The 27,609-nt window shown below is 30.5% G+C and overlaps 2 protein-coding genes across 3 annotated transcripts in view; one reads left to right on the top strand and one right to left on the bottom strand.

The window, feature by feature from the left end:
* The first annotated feature begins 302 nt into the window (after positions 1-302).
* Positions 303-25,909, top strand: Aasdh (Aminoadipate-semialdehyde dehydrogenase). Of its 2 annotated transcripts, XM_075293798.1 has the most exons (7): positions 303-588; positions 11,853-12,167; positions 12,234-12,485; positions 13,623-14,071; positions 18,631-19,634; positions 19,709-19,975; positions 25,427-25,909. In XM_075293798.1, exons 1-7 carry the CDS (start codon positions 353-355, stop codon positions 25,820-25,822), a joined length of 2,919 nt encoding a protein of 972 aa, XP_075149913.1. In that variant the 5' UTR covers positions 303-352; the 3' UTR covers positions 25,823-25,909. The 2 variants fall into 2 exon arrangements, with proteins under 2 accessions (XP_075149913.1, XP_075149915.1); XM_075293800.1 differs by lacking the exons at positions 11,853-12,167; positions 12,234-12,485.
* The window catches only part of mus201 (rad2 superfamily protein mus201), a 21,791-nt gene continuing 19,977 nt past the window's right edge, over positions 25,796-27,609 (bottom strand). Inside the window, exon 5 of the mRNA XM_075293797.1 lies at positions 25,796-26,814. Coding sequence (XP_075149912.1) covers positions 25,937-26,814 — 878 coding nt within the window. The 3' untranslated portion in view covers positions 25,796-25,936. The remainder of the gene's footprint in view (positions 26,815-27,609) is intronic.

The raw sequence follows: 27,609 nt of genomic DNA, 5'->3' as shown, positions 1-27,609 counted from the left end.
AACATCATAGGGTTAGGTTTTAAATTTTTCCGTAGCCCTAATCTTATCTGAATTACAATACATATCACTTGTATGACAGACCGGGCATATCTAAGATCGTTAAATTTTGGCGATTTTGAGGAGTCGAGATTTTTGCTCCAAACTTATCCCTTAAGTTTGTTGTTTTGGTTATAATATTATTTATTTAAATGTATTTTTCTTTTGCTGATCCATAAGTTGGAACAATTACTTTTGCTCTCAACTATGCGATACCACCGATAACACGTTCTTCGATATTCATCAAAATGCGCATATGCAGTTGAATCGAAACAAAATAATAAAAAGGAAAAATGTAAACAATTCATTCAAAACAATGAACAAATATTGTTACAGTTTGGAAAATTTATCCAAACACTTATTGGATAGTCCTTTCATATATGAATATGAATCCAAAGTGGAAATCACTCTAACCACATACAAATATGATATCATAATAGAGGAAATAAAGGAATGTCTGGAAATCTTTCGAAGGGAAAAAATCAAAACCTATACCGGCATTGCCTTGGATGTTCGCGAGCATAGTGCAAGGAGCTGCGTATTATTATTGAGGTAAATGTAGATTTTGTGATAAACAATACCGCGCAATGAAAAAGTGATAGGGAAACATGAAATTTACTTTCAATTGTAAGGGGAATATCATGGATGTGTTAGAATGCTGGTATATATATTACTGAGTTAATCATTCATTTGAATGTAAACCTGCAGACGGCATTGATGACAAGCTAACATAAAAATGGCTCCATTTCCTGTTGACCCCAGCTGAGATGGAGTAAACCTCCGGACCACGATTCTGTTCTAATTTTCCGGAAACATATACACCCGTTACCACCGTTCGGTAAGATATATATAGATGGCTTAAAATAGCTGTGGGAGAAAAGTCAAACTGATTACTTGGACGCAGGGTATCGTGTCCAGGCAAGCAGCAATGGGTTGTGACCTAATACGGCTTTCGAGATAGCTCCAGGCTACCCACATTAATTGATACATCATCTAGCACCGCAAATTAATGTATCAGTTACAGAAATTGCATCTATTTTGCACTTTACTTGTAATGAAATTCGTGGTAATACAAAAAATATTGCAGATTATTGCATGGAAAACGAATCGAAGCGTTACGCTGTTCAAAGAAACTAAGCTGAATAGTACCTGCAACTTGCAGCATTGCGTTGGCTATAAAGTGCTGCGTAACTATCGCACTTGGAATTATGACTGGACTTCATATTACAACGTTCCGGGGTAATACCTGTATATATTGGGAGATGGCCAGAATGGTCGTGGAATCATTCAATCGAAGTCTTGTAAATGGGTATATAGATTCCGCTTCTAAAGAAAAAACCCAAACAGGGTATCACGTCAGTAGTTAGGTTAGGTTAGGTGGCAGCCCGATGTATCAGGCTCACTTAGACTATTCAGTCCATTGTGATACCACAGTGGTGAACTTCTCTCTTATCACTGAGTACTGCCCGATTCCATGTTAAGCTCAATGACAAGGGACCTCCTTTTTTATAGCCGAGTCCGAACTGTGTTCCACATTGCAGTGAAATCACTTAGAGAAGCTTTGAAACTCTCTGAAATGTCACCAACATTACTGAGGTGGGATAATCCACCGTTTAAAACCTTTTTGGTGTTCGGTCGAAGCAGGAATCGAATCCACGACCTTGTGTATGCAAGGCGGGTATGCTAACCATTGCACCACGGAGGCTCCCTGGTAGTAGTTATAATACTGCTGCGCCCAAGTAGATACGATACTTTTCCTGTTGTTTGGCATCAAGATGAATTCAACTGATTTAGATGACAGCCTTTCCAAGTCATGCCCTTGTAATAGAAACAAGGTTTTCAAGTCTATTAGCGGGACGTTGTGAATTATACAGGATCAGTGTGGAGACAAAAGGCAAGCGACTCGCAGCAGCCTGGTAGAACACTGTTCATAAAACTTAGACAATGTGGACCTGCGGTTGCAAACTGAAACTCCAGGAAACTCCTACATGTTGTCAAAGCAGCACCCCAGGGCTCATCATCTTATGGATAGGGTTTGACCTTCTAGGAAAGTGAGGGTCGATCGTTTGTAAGAGAAATCCCCTAGATCAATTAGCATACTTGAAACGTCTAAACAGGATTTATAAGCACGGTTTCCACTCGAACCAAAAATAATCAAACAAAATTTGAAAAAAAAACCCAAACAAAAAAATCTTACTTTGCAATTTAGAAAATTTTGTCAAAACTTTTTTTTTTCAAAAAACTATGCTTTTCCTTTCCAAAGTTTGTTAAAATTTTATTTCTATAGAAAATTTTGTCAAACTTTTTAATTCTATAGAAAAAGTCCTCAAAATTTTAATTCTATAGAAAAAGTCCTCAAAATTGTATTTCTATAGACATTTTTATCAAAATTTTATTTCGATTAAAATTTTTGTCAAATTTTATTTCTCTTTCTATAGAAAATGTTATTTCTATTGAAATATTAGTCAGAAATTTATTCCTATAGAAAATTTTGTCAAAATTTTATTTCTATGGAAAATTTTGTCAAATTTTATTTCTATGGAAAATTTTGTCAAAATTTTATTTTTTATTTTATTTTTTTTTATTTACGACAATACAATAAGCCAGAAAGGCCAATAATAGCGCATTGCCTCTATAACTAATTAATTATATAAAATCTAAAGTAAATTTATCATTTAATTAAATAACAATATGAATGAATTTTTAGAAAAAGTGTAGAATATATAAGTGCAAACCAAATAAGCAAAAATAAAGCAAATAATAAAAATAAAAATAAAAAATAAAAATAAAAATATGGCTAAAGGTTCAAATAATATCCACCAATACTTATTCCAGAAAATAAGGATAACTACCATTGGCAATGACAGACATTTTTATTAATTAATTTATTATATAAATCATTCATTAAAAAACCTCTGTAACGGGAATTGCTTAAATTGGTAAACAGTAAAGTTGAAGCACCTCAGTGTTAACGGGAGAGAATTCCAAATTCTAGCAACGGACACTATGTACGATCTCTCGAATGTAGAACAGGAAATCTGAGGTATGTTAATCTGTGGGTTCCTAACAGAATGGCAGAAAATAAATTTCGAGAGTAAATCTGCGGGTGACGATCTCTGAATAGCCTTATAGAAAAAAATCAGTTTACGCAATGAAACATATTGTTCAAAATTACATCCAAGGAATTCTCTAACATAGTCACTGACATGATCAAACCTACGAAGACCGTATACAAAACGCACTATTCTATTGACGATAAGCCTGATCCTGTCTCTATTATAGTGTTGAGTGCATGATACCAATTCAAGGCAGTAGTTCACCTGAGTCATTAGGAACGCAAAACCCATCATATGTCTCACCGGAAGAGCAAATTCAGTCCACAACAGTACAATTTCCTAAGGAGCCACCGTGGTGCAATGGTTAGCATGCCCGCCTTGCATACACAAGGTCGTGGGATCGATTCCTGCTTCGACCGAACACCAAAAAGTTTTTCAGCGGTGGATTATCCCACCTCAGTAATGCTGGTGACATTTCTGAGGGTTTCAAAGCTTCTCTAAGTGGTTTCACTGCAATGTGGAACGCCGTTCGGACTCGGCTATAAAAAGGAGGTCCCTTATCATTGAGCTTAACATGGAATCGGGCAGCACTCAGTGATAAGAGAGAAGTTCACCAATGTGGTATCACAATGGACTGAATAGTCTAAGTGAGCCTGATACATCGGGCTGCCACATAACCTAACCTAACCTAACCTAACCTAAGTCCCAATGTGACCCTGGAGGAAACATAATCAATATGGTGACTAAAGTTCAAACAATCATCAATCATCACCCCTAGGCACTTAGTACTGTCAACGAATTCAATATTAGTACCACACATATGAATCCTCGGATATGAAAACAAACGATGACCGGTACGGAACATAACCGCCTTAGTCTTGTCCGGATTGGGAACAAAGCCATTGTCCGTCAACCACTCAGAAAGAGACCGCAAATTATCATTAATCCCTGACTAAAGAACAAGTGAAATTCCCCTAAAGCCAGTAAAGATCAGCTGAACGTCATCTGCATATAAGTAGGGTCTGACCACGTTCAAATCTATGCAATCCACACAGTCATCAACAAACATTATGAAAAACAGTGGCCCCAACACAGAGCCCTGGGGCACACCACAAGACAGATCTGCCACATATGAATCACGGTCACCCATACGCACAAACTGAGACCTTTTCACTAAGTATGACCAAACCATCTTACATGCAGATGACGTAAAACCATATTTCGTATGCAGCTTCCTTACTAACATTGAATGATTCAGACGGTCAAAAGCCTTTGACAAATCCAAGGACACCATAACACAATCATCGCCAGCATTCAGCCTCTCCCTGACATACTCCGTCATAGTTAACAGCATTGCAGCTGTATTGTAACCCTTTCTGTAGGCATATAGTTGCTCACCGAGAACTTCACTTGAAAAACACGTTCAACTATTTGAGTTTTGAGTATATATTCCATTACCTTGGAGAGAGATGGGAGGATACTTATTGGGCGGAGGTTGTCACATACAAATGACTTGCCCCTTTTAGGCACCGGAACAATCCGCGATAGTTTCCAATCATCAGGATAGGTAGAAGTCATTATAATGGAGTTACAAAGGTGCAGAATGTGACCTGAGATGTAGGGAAAAACTATCTTTATAAATTTCAATGGAATCCCATCTGTTCCAATCGCATCAGATTTCACGCTAGCCAAAGCCATATATAAATCAGACATTTCAATACAGTCAAATGAAAAAGTGCCACCCGAGTCATCCATATAAGTCATATCAAAATCAATACCAATACTTCCAGCTCCACCATTTACAACAAACGCCCTGTTAATCTCATCAACATCCACTTCACCTAAGCAACCATTCCTGTCCTCCGAACATCTACTATTAAAGATTTTCCAAATCTCTTTCTGATTTGCCCTATTAAAAAGATCTCGATGATGACGCATCCTATACTTCCTAATTAAAGACTTAGCCTTGTTTCTCTTCCTACAGAAATATGCCCTATTCTCCAAAGAAGGTTCATTGCGAAATGCACGATAGGCAGCGTCACGCTCACGTCTAGCAATTACTACCTCTCTTTTCTTCATCCACGGGTCACCTTTTGCGCTAACTCGAAAACTAACAGTAGGAACATGTTCAAAAAGGACTTTCAATAAGGAATTAAAAGTAAAGAAGTAAAAATACGTAAAATCAAAATCATCTATGTAAGACTTTAAACCCTCAATACTGATAGCATCATAATTCCTGTACTCAATGCATGTAAATGTCCGTGAAAAAGAATACGCAAATGATGCAAAAATCAGGGCATGGTGAGATAGAGATGGAACAGAAGTCTGGCCAGTGAATAACAATTTGTTAACATCACTTATAAGAAAAAATCCAACAAGGATGTAGAATTGTGGGAGGGGTCCCAGTGTGTCGGAATCGAGTTATGGACAATAGATAGTCCCAATCTACTACAAACTGACCCAACACCAGACGCAGTACTAATATTAAACAGGTTCATGTTAAAATCGCCCATAACTATTACCTGCTCATACGTCATTAAAAGGTCCCCCAACTGATCCTCAATAACATCAAAATTCCCATGCGGCAAGTAAACCACCCCAACAAGAATTCTACTATTACCACAAGTGATCTCAACGAATATCGATTCACACATACCATAAATGTCGCCCAAATAAACTGTCTTGAATTTCAACGAATTCGATATATAAATCCCAACACCTCCCCCACGACGAGACGGTCTGTCATTTCTGCAAAAAGTATAGTCAGGTATTGAAACCGACCTATTCGAAATATGAGGCTTGAGCCAAGTATCGGTCAAACCAAGTACACTCACATGAGAATTAAGGACTAAGTCCTTAAGTTCATCAAATTTGACAGATGTATTAGAAGGGTTAATGCTCTGACAGTTAATATGCGCTATATTGAGATCTCTCCCTCTACTAGCAAATACTTCATTGAAATCTAAATCAATGCCAATTGTAGGTCCCAAATTCGAACTAAGGGACATCATAGTAAGAAAATATTATTTGAACCTTTAGCCATTTAAGAAATAATAAGAAAAAGAAAGAGTAATTAAAAGCCATACAATTGGAAATATATCTCTAAACACATGAACCAAGTTCTCGGCAGCAGAATTCAAGAGAAAAAGGCATAAATGACATCGGGAAAATATATGTTCTTAAAAATATTATATTGAAGGTGTTGTCTTAAAATTTTGTCAAAATTTTATTTCTATAGAAAATTTTGTCAAAATTTTATTTCTACAGAAAATTTTGTCAAAATGTTATTTCGTTTCGGTTTGTTATTTTTGGTTTATTCTTCAATCATTTTGTTGTTTTTTATTTCAGCTTAAAACTATGCATTGACAAAACTACAAATGTAGCTTAACCAACAGAGGAAAAGAATGTTTGTCAAATTTAGTTTAGTCGATGTCAATGTATGGTTTTAGGCTGAAATCAAAACCAACAAAATGATTGAAGAATAAACCAACAATAACAAAACAAAACGAATGAAGTAAGAGGAAGCACGCTCAAATAAACCCAGCCAACTGCACTCAAATCGATGATTTGACAGTGGCAAAGGAAAAAGAGATATGTTTGTACAAATTTATTTCGGTAAAGGCCGGCTATCATTAACATTTTTCGGAAGGTTCAAGTGCGGTTCACTTTGGGTTTAGTGAATTGCCTGAATTTTTTCTTATAATTGGTTGATAGTTTTGCTGCAAGTAGAGGATGCTGATGAGGAATGTGGTAATTCCGAAACATGCGTCCATCCAACCATCTTGCAGTCTATAGGGCTTTTCCCAAATAAATTTGACAAACATTCTTTTTCTCTGTTCATTAAGCTACACTTGTAGTTTAGTCGATGCATGGTTTTAAGCTGAAATCAAAAACAACAAATTTTAATTCTATAGAAAATTTTGTCAAAATTTTATTTCAATAGAAAATTTTGTCAAAATTTTATTTCTATAGAAAATTCTATCAAAAATTTATTTCTATAGAAAATTCTGTCAAAAATTTATTTCTACAGAAAATTTTGTCAGTTTTTTTTCTGTAGCAAATTTTGTCAAAACTTTATTTCTATAGAAAATTTTTGTCAAAATTTTATTTCTATAGAAAATTTAGTCAAAATTTTATTTCTATACAAAATTTTGTCAAAATTTTATTTCTATAGAAAATTTTGTCAAAATTTCATTTCCATATAAAATTTTTGTCAAAATTTTATTTCTATAGAAAATTTTGTCAAAATTTTATTTCTGTAGAAAATTTTGTCAAAATTTTATTTTTCTTTTCCTCTGTTGGTTAAGCTACAATTGTAGTTTAGTCAATGTATGGTTTTAAGCTGAAATAAAAAAACAACAACAATGCTTAAAGAACAAAACCAACAATAACAAAACAAAACAGATGGAAAAAGAAGAGGAGGCACGCTCAAAATAAACCCAGCCATGTGAATTCAAATCGATGATTTGACAGTGGCAAAGGAAAAGAGATATGTTTGTTTCGAATTTATTTCGGCATAAGCCGGCTATCAATGTAAAACTTTTTTTCGGAGCGTTCAAGTGTGGTTTTTGTTGGGTTTAATAAACTGCCTGAATTTATTCTGATAATTGGTTGTTGTTGTTGTTGTAACAGTTTATTGTGATCTCATCCATTTCATGTTATACGCTTGGTACATCAGCTTGTTGGCAGATCAAGGAACTCTGCGACTAAGATGGGGTGTGTCCAGAGTGATCTGGTGGTAAGTCGGGTTGGTTTGGCTGGGCAAGAGAAAAGATGACGCGTGTCGTGTGGCCCTTGGTTGCAAATTGGACAAACGTCAGCTACGCTGCTATCAATCACCGATAAGTAGGAATTGAGGCGGCTGCACTTGCCTGATCTTAATTGGGCCAAAACTACCCTAGTCTGCCGTGGGAGGTCTCTTTCCTCCGGTGCTATGGGCGGTGGTCGGACTCCAAGAACAGGATTAACCTTGTAGCTTCTCACCGCTTCAGCTACAGTATCCTCATGAATCCTGTTCAAACCTGCCTGGTACGCTGCTTGATCTAGAGGCTCTCTTTTATAGCGCTGGATCTCGCGCTCTAGATTATGTATATCAACCCTTACGTTCCTGGGTGGTGGTTGTGTATCCATAAGATGGTGGTTTGGATGATTACTGCGATAACAACCCAGGAGATACTGCTTTGACAACATGTAGTTGTGTCTTCGCACAGGGATGATCTTTGTCTCCACATAAAGGTGATCCAGGGGTGTGCTGCGGAGACACCCAGTCGCAGTTCTAAGAGCAGCGTTCTGGCAGGTTTGTATGTTATTCCACTGCGTATCACTGGTCTGCGGTGTCCACACTGGCGCTGCATAGTTTACCACTGACCGGCCAATTGCCTTATAAGTAGTTAGCAAGGTTTCTTTGTCCGCACCCCAAGTACTGCCGGCTAGTGACTTGAGGACCTTGTTTCTACCACGGAGCTTATTACAAATTGCAGTGGCATGGGCAGATGACCTAAAAAGGCTGTCGAATGTGACCCCAAGAACCTTGGGGTAATTTGTGGTCGGAATTATTACTCCATCGACTCTGATATTCAACTGCCTGCGCACTTCTGCCGCCCATGTAGTAAATAGTGTGGCTGAGGATTTGGTGGGGGATATCCTCAAGTTTCTCGCAGTGAAATAACTGGTAAGATTAGCTAAGTAGACGTTCAACCGATCGCAAATGTCATCAACATTGGGCCCAGATGCCAAGATTGTACAGTCATCCGCATATGATACAATCTCGACGCCGTCAGGAGGGGGTGGAATCGAGGACATGTAGAGGTTAAACAGTGCCGGAGATATCACCCCACCTTGGGGAACTCCCTGTTTAACTCTACGCGGTCTTGACTTTCTGTCCCTGAATTCCACGTACGACTGGCGTCCACACATATAATTCAGCACCCAAAGCTTCGCTCCTGCCGGTAGGGACGTATTCTCGATGTCCTCAAATAATGTGGCATGGTTGACCGTATCGAATGCTTTCGATAGGTCAAGCGCCACGAGGACCGTCCTGTGACACGGCCTGGGCTGGTTAAGTCCCTTATTAATATGTGTCGAAATGGCATGTAAGGCTGTTGTCGTACTATGTACCTTACGGAATCCATGTTGATGGTGGGCAGCTGGAAAATTCTCCACAAGGCTGGGGAGGAGTAATGCCTCAAGTGTCTTGGCTACTGGCGAAAGAAGGGATATCGGTCTGTACGATTCACCTTTGCTCGAATCTTTGCCCGGTTTCAGTAGTGGAATCACCCTTCCCATTTTCCAGACATCGGGTATAATGTGTGATTCCAAAGACAAATTGAGGAGTCTGGTCAGGTACTCAACTCCCAGTATTCCCAGCTGCTTCAGCATTAGCATTGAAATTCCGTCAGGGCCCAGCGCCTTAGATGGTTTCGCGCTGTTGATGACATTGGTAACTTCGGCTGCAGTAAATTGTGGTGTGTCATCGGCTCGGAGACCACGTACACGACGGGTGGCTCTCCTTTTCGCTCTATCACTCTCGGGATGCTCGACAAACTGTCGGTTGAAGTATTTGGCGCACCTCTTCGGATCAGTCACAGTCACGTCGCCAAATGTGACTGAAATCCCATCATCCCTTGTGGAGGGGTTCGAGAGGGCTCTAACTGTTGACCACAATTTACCAGTTCCTGTTCCTAAGTTACATTGCTTCAGGTGCTCTAACCAAGTGTTCCGCTTGTGCTCGTCGACTATCTTACTAATCTCTAGATTTAGTTCTCTGATTCTAGGATCAGCAGGGTTAGCACGACGGCGTTCATCACGCTCGTCTGCGAGTCCCGCCGCTTCGGCTGGGAAGTTGGGCCTCACCTGGGCAATTCGACCAGCGGGTATGAAGCGAGCGGCTGCTACGTTGATGATGTCCCGGAACTCCCTCTGGGCAACATGAACATGTGAGGGGGACGGGAGCTCACTGAAGCGGCGATCGGTGTATTCTCTGAAGCCTTCCCAGTTGGCTTTCTTTTGATTAATAAACGTCCGGCGTTCAGAGGTTATGAAATCGGAGGGTCGGTTGATGGTGAGAATTATGGGGAGGTGGTCCGAACCCAATGAAATGACGGGTTGCCAGGAGACGTCATTTATCAGACCAGGCGATGCTAACGATAAATCTGGCGAACTGCTGCAGTCACCCATAATTCTCGTGGGGGCCTCTTCGTTCACCGTGCAAAATGTGGAGTCGTCTATCTGCTCTGCCAAAGCTATGCCCCTCTGGTCATTACCCAGGAGAGAATGCCAAAGTTCATGGTGGGCATTAAAATCTCCTAGAACCAATCGGTTATGCCCGCTCAACAACCACTCAATGTTTGGGCTATAACCAGGAGCACAGCTACCAACCGGCGGTATGTACACATTGTATAGCTCTATCTCGGCAGCCCCACACTTAACTGCTACCCCCATACATTCCATGTACGGGTCATTAGTGTCTAGCACAAGCGTGATAGGTCTATACTGCACGGAACGGTGTAATATGAAAGCCAGGCCACCACCTCCATTTCTTGTGCGATCCTTCCGTAGGACATTGTACCCATCACAATGTCGTAGGCTGCAGGTGGGATTCAGCTTTGTTTCCTGGATCGCCGCGACCCTTATCCTTTTCCGATTCATAAAGTCTACGATCTCACTAATCTTACCACGGAGCCCGTTGCAGTTAAATTGCAAAAATGATGCACTCTCCGGAACTGGTACAACAATATTCGGTGTAAGATGCTGCGGCGGAGAATATTGTTGTGCGGGAGAAGTCGGTGGGGTCACATAATCAGATGACCCACTGCTGCTGTCATTGGCACAGCATCCTGCCACGAAGTCAGTTTGACTATACTCCCGCAGCGATGTTAGGCCGGAGCAATTCCGGAAGTGCACCCATTCCATGCACCGGTTACACCTCACCGAAACCGAGCGATGGTGAATTCGATTTCGGCAGACGGCACAGTACCATGGTCCGGGGTTTTCCTCTATCCCGGCTCGGACCAAAAGCAGGCGGAGAAGGCTCCCCGGGATGCACCTTCTCCAACACGAAAAAATGGACGAGACAACACGTACACTGAGGTGGCAGTCGCTGGCCGATGGCTGGTATCCATCGGGTCAATCCGGTGCGTAGAACCCGCCGCCGTGGGATTGTGATAATTGGTTGATAGTTTTGCTGCAAGTAGAGGATGCTGATGAGGAATGTGGTAATTCCGAAACGTGCGTCCATCCAACCATCTTGCAGTCTATAGGGCTTTGCCCAAATAAATTTGACAAACATTCTTTTCCTCTGTTGGTTAAGCTACAATTGTAGTTTAGTCAATGTATGGTTTTAAGCTGAAATAAAAAAACAACAACAAAATTTTATTTCTATAAAAAATGTCTGTCAAATGTTTGCCTAGTGTAACCGTACCATAAGTTAGGTTGAAATAAATGACTGCTTACCAGCGTCATCACCAGATTACATAGGCTAACATTATTTCTAGTGTTTTTTTTTATGGTTCACAATTATCAAAAGACCCTAGGGCCTTTCTGAATTAATTTCAACATTGATCACCTTTGTTGGCTTTCTTTTTAATTCTTATATTTTTATGGTTCACTATTCCCAAAACACTCTACAGATAGAGTGATCAAAACCCGGTTGAGGTTTCTTGGGTTTAACGTACTCGACTATTTTCCTAAAACGATGGACCGGCATGACCGCTCCAGCCGGAAGATGAACCGGTGTAATTTCTATATTTTTTTCTTTTTCAGTATTCTCAATTATGAATGTCATTTTTATTGTGTGGACCTGAAGAATACCAAAGAAATTATCCAAAAACTTACTATGAGCGGAGTGGAATATGTTATTTGCAAAGACCTTGGAAATATTGAAAACATTTGTTCCACATTTGTACCCTTTAAAGTTTTCAATTGTGACTACTATATTGGACCACTAAAGGCAGAATATAAAGGAAGTCCAATCAATAGAAATTTATGCTACACGATTTGTACATCGGGAAGTACAGGAGAACCTAAAATGATTCATGTACCATATGAATGTATATATCCTAATATAAAATCATTATGGTAATTATTCTAATCGTATTTAGAGTCGATTTTTATCTACTAAAATTCTATTGCATTTACTTACAGTTCCTTATTGCAAATTACACACAGGGATGTGATTTTCTTAGGTTCTCCACCTTCATTTGATCCTTTTGTGGTTGAGTTTTTTATGGCATTGGAAAAAGGATCTAGTCTTGTAATAGCAAATTCTAAATTACGATTTACCCAAAGTGCCAAATTATTGGAATATGTTACAATACTGCAAACAACTCCATCACTTTTTCGGCTATTTGGTCTGGAGCTAATACGAAATTTATTTCAAAGAACAAGTTCATTTAGGTAAGTAAGGAGGAAATAGGATGGTAATAATATATTTTTTTTTTTATTTTAGACAATATAGTTATTGTATATACTTCATATGGGCGTGACCACGGTTGCCACAGTTGGTAAATAAAAAATAAAAAATTTACTTTTTGGTAGAATTCCTGATGATTTGATAGATAAAAAACAATTTTGACAAAATTTTCTATAGAAATAAAATTTTGACAAAATTTTCTATAGAAATACAATTTTGACAAAATTTTCTATAGAAATAAAATTTTGATAAATTTTTCTATAAAAATAAAATTGACAAATTTTTCTATAGAAATAAAATTTTGACAAAATTTTCTATAGAAATAAAATTTTGACAAAATTTTCTATAGAAATAAAATTGAAAAATTTTTCTATAGAAATAAAATTTTGACATAATTTTCTATAGAAATAAAATTTTGATAAAATTTTCTATAGAAATAAAATTATGACAAAATTTTCTATAGAAATAAAATGTTGACAAAATCTTCTATAGAAATACAATTTGACAAAATTTTCTATTGAAATAAAATTTTGACAAAATTTTCTATAGAAATAAAATTTTGACAAAATTTTCTATAGAAATTAAAATTTTGAACCAAATTTTCTATAGAAATAACATTTTGACAAAATTTTCTATAGAAATAAAATTTTGACAACATTTTCTATAGAAATAAAATTTTGATAATATTTTCTATATAAATAAAATTTTGATAAAATTTTCTATAGAAATAAAATTATGACAAAATTTTCTATAGAAATAAAATGTTGACAAAATCTTCTATAGAAATAAAATTTTGACAAAATTTTCTATAGAAATATAATTTTGACAAAATTTCCATAAAAATAAAATTTTGAAAAAATTTTCTATAGAAATAAAATGTTGTCAAAATCTTCTATAGAAATAAAATTTTGACAAAATTTTCTATAGAAATATAATTTTGACAAAATTTTCCAAAAAAAATTTCTATAGAAAAAATATTTTCATTCAAAATACGGTTGTTTTAAATTTGGTAAAATGTTCTTAAAATTTTGGGTAGATTATTTATGGCTCGAGTTGCAACCGTGATCGTTGTGTCAATGTAAATTTTTAAAGTTTTTTTGTATTTAATTTTTACTTTCAAGGTGTCTACTTTTAGGCGGCGAGTTATTTCCATCTCCACAAGAAATAAATTCCTGGCTACATGAAACTTTTCCTTATGGGTCAAAAAGAATTTTTAATATTTATGGAATAACCGAATATTCCTGTTGGGCTACAATCCATGAATATCACCAAGATAATGCCGATCGCATTCCTTTGGGAAAATCATTAGATGAAGTTACATTATTTCAAATTGAAAACGAAGAAACGGGCAAATATCAACTCCGGCATGCTTGTAAAGGAGAACTTTCAATTGGAAGTTGTGAACGTTATTGTTTACTTCCACAATTCGATCAAAATGTACCCTATAACAAAGGCGAAATAATTTTTCGACAAACTGGAGATCTAGTGGAACGTGATAAAGAAGGAAATCTATATTACATTGGGCGCATTAATAATTGCATAAAACGTTTGGGAAAGAGATTGTGTTTGGGTATGTATGTTAATTTGGAAACGAAAACTTTGCTCTGTCGAATGGATGTTCTTCTCATAAATCAATCGTATTCTTTTTTAAGTACATAAATCAAGTGAAAAGATAATCAATACACAGAAAATAAACATAATCCATATCATTTCTGTTAAGATCTTAATTAAATTAAAAAAATAAATTAAACAATTAATTGATTTTAATTAATTTAGTAATCAATAAGTAACATCAAACATCACTTAAAATTTGTAATTGGGGTCGAAGAAATTTTAAATTAAAATTTATTTGGATTAATTAATTTCATGATTGAAACTACAAATAATTTTTTTACTGTGTAGGTTCTAGGGCAACAAAATAGATTGCTAAAGGCTCGAGTTATTTTTGTTTCAAGCTTCAGACTTTTACTTGTGCATATCTGAGTCATCGTTTAGTCATTAGGACGGCACAATACTAACAATCGCCTAGGAATTGCAATGAGCTTCAATAAGTTTACTTTTCGAATACATTCGACTTGAATTGTCAGTATAAAATAGAGCTCTCTACCTTCTAGGCATATTCGACTTTTCGATATTTTAGGCGATTAGTCGACTTTGATCACTAAGACGATGTTGGCCAATTGTAAAAGACGATTGGCCGAAAATTCGATTTTCGTATTCCTGCAATAACCACTAAATTTTTTTTATCAAATTTTATTTCTATAGAAAATTTATTCCAAATTTTATTTCTAAAGAAAAGTTTGTCAACATTTTATTTGTATAGAAACTTTTGTCCAAATTTTATTTCTATAGAAAATTTTGTCAAAATTTTATGTCTATAGAAAATTTTGTCAAAATTATATTTCTATAGTAAATTTTGTCAAAATTTTATTTTTATAGAAAATTTTGTCAACATTTTATTTCTATAGAAAATTTTGTCAAACTTTTATTTCTATAGAAAATTTTGTCAAAATTTTATTTCTATAGAAAATTTTGTCAAAATTTTAATTCTATAGAAAATTTTGTCAAAATTTTATTTCTATAGAAAATTTTGTCAAAATTTTATTTCTATAGAAAATTTTGTCAAAATTTTATGTCTATAGAAAATTTTGTCAAAATAGTATTTCTATAGAAAATTGTGTCAAAATTTTATTTCTATAGAAAATTTTGTCAAAATTTTATTTCTTTAGGAAATTTTGTCAAAATTTTATTTCTTTAGGAAATTTTATCAAAATTTTATTTCTATAGAAAATTTTGTCAAAATTTTATTTCTATAGAATATTTTGTCAAAATTTTATTTCCATATTTTCAAAATTTTATATCTATAGAAAATATTGTCAAAATTTTATGTCTATAGAAAATTTTGTCAAAATTTTATTTCTATAGAAACTTTTGTCAAAATTTTATTTCTATAGAAACTTTTGTCAAAATTTTATTTCTATAGAAACTTTTGTCAAAATTTTATTTCTATAGACAATTTTGTCAAAATTTTATTTTTATAGAAAATTTTGTCAAAATTTTATTTCTATAGAAAATTTTGTCAAAAGTTTATTTCTATAGAAAATTTTGTCAAAATTTTATTTCTATAGAAAATTTTGTCAAACTTTTACTTCTGTTGAAAATTTTGTCCAAATGTTACCTCTATAGAAAAGTTTGTCAAAATGTTACCTCTATAGAAAATTTTGTCAAAATTTTATTTCTATAGATAATTTTGTCAAAATTTTATTTCTATAGAAACTTTTGTCAAAATTTTATTTCTATAGACAATTTTGTCAAAATTTTATTTTTATAGAAAATTTTGTCAAAATGTTATGTTTATAGAAAATTTTGTCAAAATTTTATTTCTATAGAAAATTTTGTCAAAATTTTATTTCTATAGAAAATTTTGTCAAAATTTTATGTCTATAGAAAATTTTGTCAAAATAGTATTTCTATAGAAAATTGTGTCAAAATTTTATTTCTATAGAAAATTTTGTCAAAATTTTATTTCTTTAGGAAATTTTGTCAAAATTTTATTTCTATAGAAAATTTTGTCAAAATTTTATTTCTATAGAATATTTTGTCAAAATTTTATTTCCATAGAAAATGTTGTCAAAATTTTATATCTATAGAAAATTTTGTCAAAATTTCATTTCTATAGAAAATTTGGTCAAAATTTTATTTCTATAGAAAATTTGGTCAACATTTTATTTCTATAGAAAATTTAGTCAAAATTTTATTTCTATAGAAAATTTTGTCAAAATTTTATTTCTATAGAAAATTTTGTCAAAATTTTATTTCTTTAGGAAATTTTGTCAAAATTTTATTTCTATAGAAAATTTTGTCAAAATTTTATTTCTATAGAATATTTTGTCAAAATTTTATTTCCATAGAAAATGTTGTCAAAATTTTATATCTATAGAAAATTTTGTCAAAATTTCATTTCTATAGAAAATTTGGTCAAAATTTTATTTCTATAGAAAATTTGGTCAACATTTTATTTCTATAGAAAATTTAGTCAAAATTTTATTTCTATAGAAAATTTTGTCAAAATTTTATTTCTATAGAAAATTCTGTCAAAATTTTATTTCTATAGAAAATTTTGTCAAAATTTTATTTCTATAGAAAATTTTGTCAAAATTTTATTTCTATAGAAAATTTTGTCAAAATTTTATTTCTATAGAAAATTTTGTCAAAATGTTACCTCTATAGAAAATTTTGTCAAAATTTTATTTCTGTAGAAAATTTTGTCAAAATTTTATTTCTATAGAAACTTTTGTCAAAATTTTATTTCTATAGAAACTTTTGTCAAAATTTTATTTCTATAGAAAATTTTGTCAAAATTTTATTTTTATAGAAAATTTTGTCAAAATTTTATTTCTATAGAAAATTTTGTCAAAATTTTATTTCTATAGAAAATTTTGTCAAAATTTTATTTGTATAGAAAATTTTGTCAAAATGTTATTTCTATAGAAAATTTTGTCAAAATGTTATTTCTATAGAAAATTTTGTCAAAATGTTATTTCTATAAATTTTTTTAAATTTTATTGCTATAGAAAATTTTGTCAAAATGTTATGTTTATAGAAAATTTTGTCAAAATTTTATTTCTATAGAAAATTTTATCAAAATTTTATTTCTATAGAAAATTTTGTCAAAATTTTATTTCTATAGAAAATTTTGTCAAAATTTTATTTCTATAGAAAACTTTGTCAAAATTTTATGTCTATAGAGAATTTTGTCAAAATTTTATTTCTATAGAAAATTTTGTCAAAATTTCATTTCTATAGAAAATTTGGTCAAAATTTTATTTCTATAGAAAATTTTGTCAAAATTTTATTTCCATAGAAAATGTTGTCAATATTTTATATCTATAGAAAATTTTGTCAAAATTTTATTTCTATAGAAAATTTTGTCAAAATTTTATTTCTATAGAAAACTTTGTCAAAATTTTATTTCTATAGAAAATCTTGTCAAAATTTTATTTCTTTAGGAAATTTTGTCAAAATTTTATTTCTATAGAAAATTTTGTCAAAATTTTATTTCTATAGAATATTTTGTCAAAATTTTATTTCCATAGAAAATGTTGTCAAAATTTTATATCTATAGAAAATTTTGTCAAAATTTTATGTCTATAGAGAATTTTGTCAAAATTTTATTTCTATAGAAAATTTTGTCAAAATTTCATTTCTATAGAAAATTTGGTCAAAATTTTATTTCTATAGAAAATTTTGTCAAAATTTTATTTCTATAGAAAATTTTGTCAAAATTTTATTTCTATAGAAAATTTTGTCAAAATTTTATGTCTATAGAAAATTTTGTCAAAATAGTATTTCTATAGAAAATTGTGTCAACATTTTATTTCTATAGAAAATTTTGTCAAAATTTTATTTCTTTAGGAAATTTTGTCAAAATTTTATTTCTATAGAAAATTTTGTCAAAATTTTATTTCTATAGAATATTTTGTCAAATTTTTATTTCCATAGAAAATGTCAAAATTTTATATCTATAGAAAATTTTGTCAAAATTTTATGTCTATAGAGAATTTGGTCAAAATTTTTTGTCTATAGAAAATTTTGTCAAAATTTTATTTCTATAGAAAATTTTGTCAAAATGTTATTTCTATAGCAATTTTTGTCACAATTTTAGTTCTTTAGAAAATTTTGTCACAATTTTATTTCTATAAAAAATTTGGTCAAAATTTTATTTCTATAGAAAATTTTGTAAAAATTTTATTACTATAGAAAATTTTGTCAAAATTTTATTACTATAGAAAATTTTGTCAAAATTTTATTTCTATAGAAAATTTTGTCAAAATTGTTATTCTATAGAAAATATTGTCAAAATTTTATTTCTATAGAAAATTTTTTCAAAATTTTATTTCTATAGAAAATTTTGTGAAAATTTTATCGGAACTATTTACTTAACTTTCGTTAATGTAGATATTCACTCGCCCACGATGCAGAACATTATATTTTTTAGAAAATATAAACTGAGACTGCTTTCCCTATTTCAGCAGCCTTCATGATTTTGTTCCTTAATTTTGCACTAACCTTTGAAGAAATTCTTTAACTTTGGTTTTAATTGAATTTTTTTTTTCTCCTTTCTTCCAGATTCGTTAGCCTTGAAAATAGAAATTTTGTTAAAAATGCAAAATGTTTGTCTATGGGACAAAGATGCCAATAAATTAATAATTTGCTTTTGTTGTTATAAAAGCAATACAGAAATTGGTAAAAATATCTCAACAAAACTTCAAGAAAATCTAGAGGACTTTGAACAACCCGATGAAATAACTTATATTAGCAAAATACCATTGAATAAACATGGAAAAGTGGACCGAAGAAAATTGTTATCAAAATTTTTAGAAATGAAAAACTTGACTCAAAGAACTCCTTTGAATATTTTCGAAACATTTCTACAAGAAATATTTGGTTTCGAGAGCAGCATAGATCGAAGACAAACGCTAATAAGTAAAGCTGGAAATAGCAAACGAATGAAACAAAATCTAGATGCTTCCTTTATAGAATCTGGTGGTACTTCATTTCAGGCTTTAAGTTTAGCCACAGAAATTGGCGAACTTCTAGAAAAGCCAGAACAACAACGACAACTCTTAGAAATGTTTTTATCAGCGGAAACATCACTAACCATAATTTTAAACTTTTTAGACAATGTCTTACTGAAAAGAAGCATTAACGAAGAAAATCTACAAGACTGCGTAAAACTTACCTCCAATGGTTATCCTTATAGCATAAAACTATTGTGGCGTTCCGATCTGAAAAAATGTGTGGATGCATCTCCTAAATTATTTCAAAACAAATATGTAATAGTGGGTTCCCATTCACACCTAATGTTAACATTAGATACCACCACGGGAGAGGAAATATCTCGTCTAGAACTATCCGATCGTATTGAATGTCCAGCGTTTTTTCATTCATCCAATTTGGCTGTTGTTGGTTGTTATGATGGCATTCTGTATGGCTTTAATTTCAAAACCGGTATTGTTCTGTGGGAAATAAAAGTAAGTGGTATGATAAAAGCTAAACCCTTAATCATTGGTAATACAATAATATTTGGCTCGTATGGAGATGACTACAATATACATGCCTTTCAGTTAGAGGTAAGTGGATAATAATATTTATCGGCAAATTTGTATGCATGTAACAAATCCATCATTGCACATTTTCCCCTTAGACACAGAAATGCCTTTGGCGTATTAAACTTGGATCCAAAGGAATCTTTTCCTCTCCCCTAAAGGTTTTCGATAATTTCGTCTTATTTTGTACCTTGGATGGTTCATACGCTTTAATAAATTCTTATAATGGTTCTTTTCTATGGAAGAAAAAACTAGAATCTCCAATATTTTCTTCACCAGCAATTATAGAGAATACCTTGGATGAATTAATAATAGCTGAGGTCAATGGAAAGATTCATATTTGTAAAGCAGAAAGTGGAGAAAAGGTATTTTTTTTTATTATCGTTAAACACAATTCATTTAAATTTGGTGTTTTTAGAAAATAGTCTCAAAATCTAAAGAAAATGTCCTCTCTATAGAATTTTTGTGAAAATGTTTTCTCTATAGAAAATTTTGTGAAACTTTTCTTTCCATAGAAAATTTTGTGAAATTTTTCTCTATTAGTTTTATTTGTTATTGTTGGTTTATTCTTCAATCATTATTGTTGTTTTTGATTTCAGCTTAAAAACATGCATTGACTAAACTACAAGTGTAGCTTAACCAACAGAGGAATCGATTATTTGACCTTGTTTAGGCAAAGCCGACTATCAAAATTCTTTTTTCGGGGGGTTAAGTGTAGTTCACTTTGGGTTTAGTGACTTACACGAATTTATTCTGATAATTGGTTGATAGTTTTGCTGCAAGTAGAGGATGCTGATGAGGAATGTGATAATTCCGAAAAGTGCGTCCATCCAACCATCTTGCAGTCTATAGGGCTTTGCCCAAATAAATTTGACAAACATTCTTTTCCTCTGTTGTTTAAGCTACACTTGTATTTTAGTCAATGCATGGTTTAAACAATAACAAATTTTGTAAAAATTTTTTCTTTATAGAAAATTTTGTGGAATTTTGTTACTTTATAGAAAAATCCTCTCTATAGAAATTTTGTGAAAATTTTCTATAGAGATTTTTTAGAACATTTTAGTAAAATTTTCTGTAAAAAAATTCACAAAATTTTCTATAAAAAAATCACAAAATTTTCTATAAAGAAAAAATTTTCACAAAAGAAACAAAGTTTTCAAAATTTTCTATAGAGAAAATATTTACAAAATTTTCTATAGAGAAAATATTTACAAAATTTTCGAGAATTTTTTATTTTTGAAAATTGTCTCTCTACAGAAAAATTTCTTTCTATACAAAGTTTGTAAAATTCTTCTTTCTATGAAAAATTGTGTGAACATTTTTCTCTAGAAAATTTTGTAAAAAATTTTCTTTATAGAAAATTTTCTCTCTAAAGAAATTTTGTGAAAATTTTCTCTATATAGAAAATTTTGTGAACATTTTCCCTCTATAAAAAAATTTGTAAATTTTCTATAGAGACAAAATTTTTACAAAGAAAAATACTATTCAAATACTATTCAAGGGGAATTTGGGATTTTTGGACGTGCTACAGGCTAATATTAATTCCACAACGGACAGGATAGAGTCATGGATGAGCTCCAACGCCTTGTATGTTAATGTTGACAAGACAAGAGCTATGTTTTTTGGAAGATATGAAAGTGTTGATATATCAGTCATGATACGTGGCACAAGAATTACTTTTGTAGATAACATGAAATGTTTAGGTGTTATCATTGATAATAAACTGTCTTTTTCTTGTCAAATAGACGCAGTTGTTTCAAAGGTAAATCTAGCTCTGCGCAAACTTTATAATATCGATTTGGTGCTTCCGATGCATGTGAAGATTAAGGTGGTGCATGCGATTATAATGCCAATTATACTCTACGGTTTAGAGGTGTACTCTGGTTGTACTGGCAAGCTAATGAGGACACTAAGGCTTACATTCAACCGGGTTATTCGGTATATATACTCGTTGAGAGTACGTAGCCATATATCTACGTATGTAGACAGATTCTTAGGCTGTCAATTTTCAGATTTAGTTAATTTTAGAAATGTAATTTTCTTTTATAAGACTTATAAAATGCAAACACCTTCAATCCTCGTAAATTTATTTAAATTTAGCAAATCCAAGAGGAATCCACAACTCTTATATCCGAAATTGTGTGGTACTGTGAGCCAATCTTTTGGGGTGAGGACTGCTCGTATATACAACACTTTGCCTGTTTCGTTAAGGAATTTCTCAATGTCATATAATAATTTTAGATGCAAACTTTTGAAATTTTTTCAGTCATAGACATGACATTAATTTATGCCTATTTTTACTCAATAGAAGTTGAGTAACTTATAGTATTACTTAAAATAATTCTCACTTTTTTCTCTATTCGCTCACATTTTTTTTTATTAAAAAAAAAAAAAAAATGGTGTATGCGAATACAGTTAGTGTTTTTTTTTTTTTCTATTCCTATGCCCTCCCTTTTTGTTTTTAAACAGCCTTAAGAAATGGATTGGAAAACATTAAAAATTAAAAAAGAAATAAATAAATAAAAAAAAAAAATAATAATAAAAATAAAAATAAAAAAAAAAAAATAAAAATAAAAAAAAAATAAAAATAAAAAAAATATATATATATTATAAAAAAAAAAAATAATAATAATAATAAATAAATAAAGTAAGGTTTTATTAGAGCTAAATATTATTAGAGCTTAATTATTACAACTAAATATTTATAATACAAATTAAATACGTAAATTGCAAAAAAAAAAAACAAAAAAAATCACATTTTGTTGTAATGATATTTTAGTAGTAATAAGTTCTTTGTTATCCATTGTTTAGAAGTTTTTCTCACTTGGCTTTCTAAATCACAAAAATAGTTTTTTATTCCATTTTTTTTCTAATTTAAAAAAGTGTATCTTTATTTATTCTTTGTTCTTATCTTTTATAATTTATTAATGTTAGTTTTTTTCCAATTTTTATTTTGTTATTTTTGTCAAATTTTTAGATATTTAAAGTTACTTTTGTAGTCTTTTTTATAACCATTTTATATTGGCCTAAAGGCTTGGTTATTTTCACAATAAATATAAATAAAAAAATAAAAAAAAAAAAGATTCACAAAATTTTCTATATATTTCTATAATTGTACCTCTATAGAAAATTTTACGAAAGTCTTCGAAACAATTTATCTCTCTAGAAAATATTCTCTCTATAGAAAATTTTCGCACCACATATAATTCCGCGAAAATTTTCTATAGAGAAAATTTTCACAAAAAATTTTCTGTAGAGAGAAAATGTTCACAAAATGTTCTATATACATACAAATTTTTTAGAAAATTTTCTATAGAATGAATTTGTTTATAATTTTTTTTATACAAAGAAATTTTTCTATAGAAAGAATGTGAATATTTTCTTTTCATAGAAAAGAAAAAAATTTCAATTCTATATTTCTATTTTGTGCAAAATTTTCCTTTATAGAAAATTTTATTAAATTTTTTACTTTATAGAAAATTTTCTAAAAAATTCCTCTATAGAAAAAAATTTTCTCTCTATAGAAAATTTTGTAAAAATTTTCTCTCTGTAGAAAATTTTTTGAAAGTTTTCTCTCTGTAGATTTTGTTTGAAAATTGTCTCTCTATAGAACATTTTTCGAAAATTTTCTGTCTATAGAAAATTTTTAAAAAATTTCTCTCTATAGAAAATTTTGCGATAATTTTCTCTCAATAGAACATTTTGCGACAATTTAGAAAATTTTGTGTATATTTTCTCTCTATAGAAAAATAGAAAATTTTGTAAAAATGTTCTCTCTATACAAAATTTTGTAAACATTTTCTCTCTTTCTATAGAGAAAATTTTTGAAGGTTTTCTCTCTATAAATTTTGTTTGAAAATTTTCTCTCTATAGAATATTTTTCAGAAATTTTCTGTCTATAGAAAATTTTTAAAAAATTTCTCTATAGAAAATTTTGCGATAATTTTCTCTCAATAGAACATTTTGCGACAATTTAGAGAATTTTGTGTATATTTTCTTTCTATAGAAAATAGAAAATTTTGTAAAAATTTTCTCTCTATACAAAATTTTGTAAAAATGTTGTCACTATAGAAAATGTTTTGAAAATTTCCTCTCTATAGAAAATTTTGTGAAAATGTTCTTTCTATAGAAAATTTTGTGAAATTTTTTTCCAATTTTCTCTCTAGAAAATTTTCTGAAAATTATCTTTTGGAAAATTGTCTCTGTATAGAAAATTTTGTACAGTTTTCTCTCTATAGAAAATTTTGTGAAAATTTTTTCTCTTTAGAAAATTTTGTACAGTTTTCTCTATATAGAAAATTTTGTGAAAATTTTCGCTCTATAGAAAATTTTGTAAAAATTTTCGCTCTATAGAAAATTTTGTAAAAATTTTCTCTCTATAGAAAATTTTGTAAAAATTTTCTCTCTATAGAAACTTTTGTAAAAATTTTCTCTCTTTAGAAAATTTTGTACAGTTTTCTCTATATAGAAAATTTTGTAAAAATTTTCACTCTATAGAAAAGTTTGTGAAATTTTTCTCTCTATAGAAAATTTTGTAAAAATTTTCACTCTATAGAAAAGTTTGTGAAATTTTTCTCTCTATAGAAAATTTTGTAAAAAATACTCTTCTTTCTCTCTATAGAAAATTTTGTAAAAATTTTCTCTATAGAAAATTTTGTAAATATGTTCTCTATAGAAAACTTTGAGAATATTTTCATTCTATAAAAAATTTTGCGAAATTTTCTCTATAAAAAGTTATAATTTTGCGATAATTTTCTCTCAATAGAACATTTTGCGAAAATTTAGAAAATTTTGTGTATATTTTCTCTCTATAGAAAAAAAGAAAATTTTATAAAAATTTTCTCTCTTTCTATAGAGAGAAAATGTTTTTTGTTTGAAAATTTTTCTCTCTATAGAAAATTTTGTGAAAATGTTCTTTCTATAGAAAGTGTTTTACAAAATTTCTCCCTATAGAAAATTTTGCGATAATTTTCTCTCAATAGAACATTTTGCGAACATTTAGAAAATTTTGAATATTTTTTTCTTTCTATAGAAAAATAGAAAATTGTGTAAAAATTTTCTCTCTATACAAAATTTTGTCACTATAGAAAATGTTTTGAAAATTTCCTCTCTATAGAAAATTTTGTGAAAATGTTCTTTTTATAGAAAATTTTGTGAAAATGTTCTTTTTATAGAAAATTTTGTGAAAATGTTCTTTCTATAGAAAATTTTGTGAAATTTTTTTCTCATTTTCTCTAGAAAATTTTCTGAAAATTATCTCTCTTTGGAAAATTTTCTCTGTATAGAAAATTTTGTAGTTTTCGCTCTATAGAAAGTTTTGTGAAAATTTTTTCTCTTTAGAAAATTTTGTACAGTTTTCTCTATATAGAAAATTTTGTAAAATTTTTCGCTCTATAGAAAATTTTGTAAAAATTTTCTCTCTATAGAAAATTTTGTCTCTATAGAAAATTTTGTAAAAATTTTCTCTCTTTAGAAAATTTTGTACAGTTTTCTCTATATAGAAAATTTTGTGAAAATTTTCTCTCTTTAGAAAATTTTGTACAGTTTTCTCTATATAGAAAATTTTGTGAAAATGTTCACTCTATAGAAAATTTTGTAGAAATGTTCTCTATAGAAAACTTTGAGAAAATTTTCGTTCTATAAAAAATTTTGCGAAATTTTCTCTATAAAAAGTTATAATTTTCTTAGTAAATTATATCTTTAGAGAAAATTTTGTTTTCTATTAGAAACGTTATTTTGTCAACATTAACTATTTTTTCATTTTTACTATTTTCTAGAAATTTTATTAAAATTGAACATTTTCTATTTTCTTCCAGATTACTAACTTTCATGCAGATGGTAATATTTTCTCTGGCATAACCACCATAGACCAAAAACAGAGTTCTCACAATATTTTAATTTTATTTGGCTGTCATGATGGGCATGTGTATTGTCTAGAATATGATTTCACACAAAAACATATAAATCTAAATTGGAAGATTTCATTAAGTTCGCCTGTGTATTCAACTCCAGTGATCGTATTCAATGAGTCCACTATAGTAGCATGTTCTACTAAAGGATTGATAGTGTTAATAGATATCATCAAGGCAGAAATTAAAGGATCATATAATTTGGAAGCAGAAATATTCTCGACACCCTCTGTCGATGATCAGAATAGGATATTTTTGGGGGCAAGGGATAACTACTTATATGCTTTTCAAATGTCGCATTAATAAATATTTATTTTTAATAAAATGTTATATAATTATTATTTATCTAAAAATAGAAATATATAAAAAAAACTTGAATTTGTTATACAACCATGCTTTGCGTTACTTTCTATATAATCATGCTTTGCGCTTCTTTTTCGTTTCCTTTGCAGATTTCTTTAGAATTTCTGCAGCCATTTTTCTATTGGCTTCAATTTGTTCTAAGGTCTTTTCTCTTTGTGGTATGACTTGTTTGGTGTTTGGTATATTTGGACGTTTTGTTGCCTTTTTCAAAGGACCTCGTGCCACCATATCAGTGCTACAACCAACATCTATGGTCAAACTAACAACATCATCATGGCCAACCATCTCAGAGTCATTCTGTGGTGTTTCTTCGGATTCTTTTTTCCTTTTGGCCACCCCTTTATTTGTTTGCCTTGGCCTTTTTTGTCTCGATGGCTTTGCCGATGCTTCATCTGATGAATCGACTTTCCCCATCATTTTATCAATTGCATTTTGTACTCGTTTACTGACCTTAATTTGTCGTAAACTTAAAGCGCTCTTAACATTGAAATAGTTCTTGATTGATTGTTGAGTTCGTTTTTCATTTAATTTCTTCATGACGGGCACCAATATGTCGTCCGTTTTGCTGGTAGTCCAACCAAAGGTTTTCCTTGCAAATTCTCGCAAAGATTCAACATCTGGATAGCCCCAGGATAAAGGCTCTTTATTTTCATCAACTTTTGGTGTGAGATAAGCTTCGACCACAGCTACATTAGGGAAACCCTCATGCATTTCAATATTTTTCAATTTTTTCTGCAATGCAACACGTGCCGATGTTCCCGGAGGTGAAGCAGCAGTCTTAAATGATTGCCACCAACTGCGAAATTTTTTTAATGTAGACAATATATTTTGTATTTTTAAAGCAGTCGATCCTTCGTCATTGTTGGCATTGTCTTTCGATGCAAATGAGGCTAAAATTTCCATAGCTGTAACAGCTCCTATGCCATGGATACCTGAGAAATATAAATAAAAACTTATTCAATGAAAGTAATATAAGAAATTTTACTTCGATAGAATTTTTCCAAAATTTTATTTCAATTCAATTCAAACATTTATTTAATCAATTAAGCCCTCTTGGACCATACATTGATAGCTTTGAAAAAAGTACAACAAGCTAAAGAATTTACAAATGAAAATTTTCTAAAAATATTATTTCTCTAGAAAATTTTCTACAAATTTTATTTTTATAGAAAACTTTCAAAAAATTTTATTTTTATAGAAAATTTTCCAAAAATTTTATTTCTATAGGACATTTTATCAAAATTTTATTTCTATAGAAAATTTTTGTCAAATTTTATTTCTATAGAAAATTTTTGAAAAATTTTATTTCTATAGAAAATTTTTGCAAAATTTTATTTCTATAGAAAATTTTTGCATTGCAAAATTTTATTTCTCTAGAAAATTTTGTCAAAATTTTATTTCTATGGAAAATTTTGTCAAAATTTTATTTCTCTAGAAAATTTTGTCAAAATTTTATTTCTATAGAAAATTTTGTCAAAATTTTATTTCTATAGAATTTTTTTTTTTAAATTTTATTTCTATAGAAAATTTTGTCAAAATTTTATTTCTATAGAAAATTTTGTCAAAATTTTATTTCTATAGCCAATTTTGTCAAAATTTTATTTCTATAGAAAATTTTTTTAAAATTTAATTTCTATAGGAAATGTTTGCAAAATTTTATTTCTCTAGAAAATTTTTGCAAAATTTTATTTCTATAGAAAATTTTGTCAAAATTTTATTTTTATAGA

Source organism: Haematobia irritans, chromosome 2, assembly GCF_050003625.1.
Source record: "Haematobia irritans isolate KBUSLIRL chromosome 2, ASM5000362v1, whole genome shotgun sequence".
Classification (NCBI taxonomy): Eukaryota; Metazoa; Arthropoda; class Insecta; order Diptera; family Muscidae; genus Haematobia; species Haematobia irritans.
The sequence above is the reverse complement of the archived record's forward strand: the minus strand, read 5'-3'. Positions and strand labels throughout refer to the sequence as shown.